We start from the raw sequence: 6,272 nt of genomic DNA on the forward strand, positions 1-6,272 counted from the left end.
GTCTTCATTCCTATGTCTTCTCCGCAACTCTGTTTTTCCTTCAGATTTGCAATGAATGTAGATGAGAAAGAAGGGAAAGCGTGGAAGGATGGTAAGGAACTGAAAGAGACAAATAAAGATGGCAAAGAAGTAGAGTCCAGCAGGCCCTTGTCAGTGATGAGCTCCCTCAGCTATAGAAAGCGACCCAACCCCGAGTCTAAAGGGGACGGCCTCTTTGTTGCCCTGAAGAAGAACGCCGAGTCAGACGTGGGCCAGTCCTTCCAGAAGGGTAAACCCAAAACATCCGACTTCAAGGATGACTCCTTCTCCACCAGCTCTAGACGCAAGTCCTACACCGGGGACGACGCCGAATCTGTGGTGTCCCTGGCCTATTCGGAGGCCAGCAGTCGGGCAAGGAAAGGCATGGACAGCCGCTGGGCAGACTTCGACAGTGAATCTGCAGTTGTGTACGCCGCGACTAGCCGGGCCTCCACGCGTCTCGGTTTGAGCCCAGAAAATGATGCAAAGTCTGTAGTCAGCCGGGGTTTGCCAAGTTCTTTCGGACGCCGCCAAAGTACCTCGCGCTTGGACGAGGGCCAGGGTGGCCGCTCGCTGTACGGCAGCAGTCCCAGCAGCCCATGCTTTAGCAGGCGTTCGGGGGGTCGCAGTCCCGGGGGCGTAAGCCAGGCCGATTCTCACATGTCGCTGGCGCGCAGCTGCCGCCTGAGCGAGTTTGACCTCGACTTGGATGATGGCCGTAGCATCGCCTTTACCGAACGCTCGGCCTACAGTCCACACTCGTCCACCGGCCGCAGTGTCTCCATGCCACCACCCCGCGCCAGGTCCTCCCTGGGTGAGGGCGACCCAACCCAGGCAGACACCTTGGACATCAAGACAGTCACCCACCGCAACTACCTGGATCCCGACCTGGAGAAAGCCATTAACGAGGTTCTGAATTTCAAGCCCATCAAGTTCAAGCGCCGCAGTTTGGAGGATGACTCGGACGGCCAGGAGGAAGGACAGGCTAAGAAGGACAATGGGGGCGATTGCGATCGCCCCACCAGCAGCCTCCGACGCTCTGCGTCGGCGGTGGACTGCGTCAAGGTGACGCAGAGTAGCAGCAGGTGCAGCAGCCGCTCTCGCAGCAAGAGCAAAGGCAAGAAGGGCAAGAAGAAGAAGAGGAGCCAAAGTTCCGAGTCCGACAGCTCCAGCAACGAGGGTCGCCACAGGAGCAGCTCCAGGAGGAGTTCCAAGAAGTCCAAGAAGAAGTCGCAGAAAAGGAGAGAATCTTCTTCCTCATCGTCCTCCTCCTCTTCTTCTTCTTCTTCCTCCAAATCGGAGTCGGATTCAGGATCTTCCAGCTCCGGGGCTTCCACCATCTCCTACCGCAGTTCCAGCAGCGTCAAGCGGGCCCCGGCTAAAAAGGTCCCCAGCATTGAGGAAGATGGGGCCGTAGCCCCAAGCAAGAGCCAGCCGGCCAACAGAAAGGAAGACAAAAAGAGGAAGAAGAAAGTGGACAGCCTGATGATGAAGTACCTGTATCGGCCCGACAGTGACTGAAGCAGGCAGTAGGAGGTGATTCGGGTGTGGACTGGCCCCCGACCAGTGTGAATGGAGCATGATTTGACCCAACTAATCAGAGACGTCACCCCAACTAGTTTTACACATCAAACACTGTCCAGCTTCCTAGCAAATAGACACTGACCAGTGTAGAAGGGTTAAGTTGAGGCAACTGGACTGGTTTTGGGATCTTGGAGACATTTCAGCTCTCATCTGAAAAGCTTCTTTGGTTCTGTTCTTCAGAAGTCTTGAGGTTGAGAGGCCAAACGTCTCAAATACCTGCTCAGTGGTCTAGTGGTAGAGTTTCCACTCTGACACTGGGAGGTTGTGGGTTTGATCCCCCGCCGGGTCTTACCAAAGACTATAAAAATGGTACCGATTGCCTCCCTGCTTGGCACTCAGTATTCGGGGTTGGACTTGGCGAGGGGTTTAGATCACCCAATGATTCGTGGGCGCAGCACCGCTGCTGCCCACCGCTCCCTCAGGGGGTCAAGTGCTGAGGACAAATTGCACGTCCTTCGGCATGTGACACTCACTGGGACTTTAACCTTTGATCCAAGAAAGCAAAACCAGTCCAGTGGCCTCAACTTAACCCTTCTACACTAAGACGACCTGGACGACTGCAAATCATCTCAGAAACACTCAGGACTAAGAATTCTAACCTGGGTTTGTGTTTTTGTTTGAGTGTCAGTGTTGGCATGCAAATAAATCGTGTTTACCCTTTCTTCGTTTTTAATGACCAAGACAGAAAATTTGGGTTCAACCCTCACGCCTGCCCTGTTTGCTCGTTAAAGCTTCTACTAGTGAACCAGATAACATCTTGGATGGGTTTGCGCAGTTGATCACATGTGTACTGGTGAGGTGCTGCGCTCAACTCTAATTACTCCTGAGATCCATCACAATGATTTATACCTCAAGAGAGGTAAAGTGAACAGGAGGATTGGATAATAGAGCGGGATACATTTTTTTTACCCTCACACTCCCTCTGCAGCAGCAATAATTACAGGACCGAGCATTGATTTTTCACCTACTTGGCTATTCATTGAAGATGCTCAGCTGATGGTAATTAACCCGCAGTTTGCAGCATTTAGGAAGGTGGACTCAGATTAAGCTGTTGCACAGAACTCCGTCGGGATTTGATCGTTGTTGTTTTTTTCGTGCCAACATGTTTAATTATTTCCAACCAATTCACAGTTTTCACAATTTAGTGTTTGCTGTTTGACTTGCATGGTTTTCAATTTTCACGACTATCTGCCAGCATTTTGCTCTCAATTATTTTAGCTAACCTTTACTTAGAAGGATAATTTAACTCCACAATACAAGACAAAGTATTGAACTATTTCAACTGATAAAAAGAGTACTTACCATGGGTTTGTGGATTTCAAGGTTTGAGTCACATAAAATGAAGTTGAGGAAATTTGGGTTTTACCTTTACCTTTTGTATAGACATGAACAAGCTTCAGTTGGCAGCAGCAGTCTCATGATTCTTAAGGACTAATAAGTTCTTTGACGAACAGCTGTCATTTCACAGTAATCTTAGATTTAGTCCAACATACCTCCTTAGATTTACTCATTCTCAGGGTTGTACACAAAGTATTGAAGCCCTTGGTAGATAATCCCGTAGGGATCTACTCTGTCCTTTTGAGTAATGCATCTTGAAGCTGATAGCTGCATGCCCGGAAAACACACGGCAACATGTCATTTTTGCGACGCAAAGGTCCGTCGCCTTGTCCTAAAAACGCTTCCTTTGCTCCCCTTGCTCTGAGAATAACAGCCCCCCCGTTTTGTCTCCTCTGACCCCAGCCCAACTGGCCCGAGGCGGTACTACTTTGACAGATCCGACGAAGAGGTGGAGGAAGAAGAAGAGAAGGAGGAAGGCGGGGCCGCCCCACTCTCATACCACTCACGATACAGATACGGCAGCCATGTGAGGGACAGCGACCGCGAGGACATACTCTATGAGGACACACTCTCCAAGACTATGTCCTAGTGCTTTTTTTTTTTTTTTTTTTTAAACACCCCCCACCACCACCACCACCATCCCGTCCCTCCTCTCCTCTCCTCTCTATGATGGAGGTGACACAGAACCACCTCACTGGGATACCGTTCAACTCCTGTTAGAGTTTTTGGTTGACCGTGACAGACACGCATACATACACGTCTGTCGGTCAGCAGCTGCTTGGCTCCCCATTAGACTCTCGTCTCCTTGCAGCTGAGCCAAAGAACTCGAGGTTGCAGTAATACATTCTCACTTCCCCACTCGACTTTTACTCACAGTGTGTATTTCCATACTTCAATGTATTGCCAAAAAAAAAAAATGCCTATTGTTTTAGTGTGCGAGCCTTTTTTGTCTCTTCCTCCTCCTCCTCTTCCGACTGCTTCCATCCATTTCCGGCCAGGTGCCATTTAGTTCAAGTGGTCCCCACCACAGCATCTCCGCAGCTGCTGCGTTTCACCAACTGCACTGAAAAAACTCATCATCGTCATATGTTCTCTTTCTATCTCTCTCTCTCTCTCTCTCTCTCTCTCAGCCTGCCTCAAAAGTTTTTTTCTTCTCTCCTTCCTGCCTTCCTTCCTCCCCTTCCTCCCCTCCCCTGTCGCTCGCCTTATTCCCCGCCTTTCTCTGGTAAATTATCTCTTCCTTCCAGGGTTAAGGGGGATTACATCACTAAGTGCTCCGCCATGAAAAGTGAAGCATTTTCAATCCTTTGTTTTTTGGTCGTTTGTGGGATTTGTGTGTTTGTTTGCTTGTTTTTTTTTTTTGCAGAAGGCCCGCCTGCCGAGCAAATTTAATTTTCCACAAGGCCCTGGTTTGTCGGGGAGAATTACAAATAGACACCCCCGCGCCCCCCCCCCCCCCCCCCAAACTCCTTCCACATTTGGAGTACTTGGCAGATTTCTTGTCGTTTTGTCGCCTCAGTCTCCTCTGTTTGAGGCTCAATGTGATTTGCCAACGTGCTTGACTTCAACGCATTTAAAGGTTCCTCAAAGGCACGAACCTACCCAGTTGTGGGTGGGGCATCCAGATTTACAGGAGAGGTGTGAAGTATCATCACAAAATGTTGATTTTACTTTCATGTGTAAACCGTTGTGTGCTTGTCCAAAGCTCAGTGTGTCTCCTCTTTACCTTCATTCTCTGATGGATGATCGTTAACTAGCTGGTCTTTCTTTATTTTACACGAGAGGGGAAAAAAAACCTGGGAGCTGAGACATTTTATGAGTGAAAAAGATTTTTTTTTTTCCCTGTATAGTTTTTTTTCTCTGCTCAGCTTCACATTTGATTTAATTCTCAGCCGACCCTTGAAAACCTAAACAGAATTATTTCCTGTATTGTGTTTTTTTCTGTCAGAACATAAATGATGTAGAATATCACCTGCCTTTTTGTTTCATTCTAAAGGGACATTTCACCCCATAGTTGCAGATACACATCATCTGCAAAGTTTTTTCTCCATCCACGTGGACTTGTTGCGAGTAATGCTCTTGAATCTGGAAGTAGAACATTTTCTCCCCGCAGGAAATTGTGACCCTGCGGACGAAAGGCAAGCCCCGATAAAATCCCATCATTTTTCAGCTCTAGCCGGGGCCACCGCCTCCCACTGTTACTTCCTCTGTGGACAAACAACAAGAGAGGTGGAGTCAAAGTTTCTTTAATTGTGAGGTGAATCGGCCCTTTAATGGTTACTAACTGGACTCACTACAGCCCACATAACTAAACTGTGAAGCCTTGTTTTAAAAAAAAAAAAAAAAAAGAAAAGAAAAGAAAAGAAAGCGAGAACGGTGTCAAATCATGGCCTTTACTAATCTGTCTGCTATGTAAAATATGTCTGAAAGCCATTAAAAGTCCACTGCAGCCTGATGAAACATTTAGGGTTGAAAAAAATAAAAGTGGTGGATTTTCCTTCACCGTGGGACAAGGTGTGTGTGTGATTCCACTTGACATGCTTTTTTTTTTTTTTGTAGACTTATGCATTTCTATTCTCTATGCAGGCGACACAAGTGCAGAAATGTGTTTTTGGTTTTACCAACCCTGTCGGAAAGAAAGGAGTGGTTTCGGAAGAAAAAATGACGAGGAAATGAGAGGAAGGAAATGCTTAATATTGCTGACTGCACACAGTATTTATATATATATAAATATGACTCACGCTAGCTTTGAAAATATTTCCTGTTTATTTTCATTATTGCGCAAAAATTGAATCCTTGTTATAAATTTTTCATTTTTCATTTTAATATATTGTAAATAAACTATGAATGTTTTGGACCGCCGTGAAGGGTGGACTTGTCTTTTTGCTTTTCTCCGCCCCTTCTGTCTCCTGCTGCTGTTTTCATGTTCACACTTTTATGATTCAAAATGGAGTGCAACTCCACCCAACACCTTAAATCAATTTGATCTATTTTGGGAAATCTTTTCAGTGCTATTGATTTAAAAGTTGTAAAGTTCATTTGCCGAAATTTGGCTTGTTCATTTTGAAATCACTGAAATGCCCTCTAGCAGTAATGGGAAATTCAACACGCAAAGTGTTACTGTGAAGTAGTCCGACGGTTGAGGAGATGTGCTTCTTACTTTAAAAGCTTCAGCTCTCAGTTACAAATTAATAGGTTTATGTACTTCGGAGTCCACATGCTGAAAATATACCATTACACCCAGTGCATATAAAGCAACCAATGAATGAATTAAATAATTCAATCCACTTAATTTATAAAGCTACATACAGTTGGTTTCCGAAAGTGTTCAG

At 46.5% G+C, this 6,272-nt stretch overlaps 1 protein-coding gene across 20 annotated transcripts in view; it reads left to right on the forward strand.

Annotated features, from left to right (window-relative positions):
* myo18ab (myosin XVIIIA b) overlaps positions 1-5,802 on the forward strand; it is a 119,747-nt gene extending 113,945 nt beyond the window's left edge. For 15 of the 20 annotated variants that reach the window (XM_076035796.1, XM_076035797.1, XM_076035798.1 and 12 more), the window contains 2 exons: positions 45-1,554; positions 3,343-3,546. In XM_076035796.1, the coding sequence (XP_075891911.1) occupies positions 45-1,539 (1,495 nt within the window). In that variant the 3' untranslated portion in view covers positions 1,540-1,554; positions 3,343-3,546. Of the gene's footprint in view, positions 1-44; positions 1,555-3,342 lie in introns of all 20 variants that reach the window. The other 5 variants (XM_076035808.1, XM_076035810.1, XM_076035805.1 and 2 more) reach the window with 1 other exon arrangement.
* The last annotated feature ends 470 nt before the right edge of the window (positions 5,803-6,272 follow it).

Source organism: Nelusetta ayraudi, unplaced genomic scaffold (assembly GCF_046127955.1).
Source record: "Nelusetta ayraudi isolate G7.1 ecotype Tasmania unplaced genomic scaffold, CSIRO-AGI_Nayr_v1 ptg000048l, whole genome shotgun sequence".
NCBI lineage: Eukaryota > Metazoa > Chordata > Actinopteri > Tetraodontiformes > Monacanthidae > Nelusetta > Nelusetta ayraudi.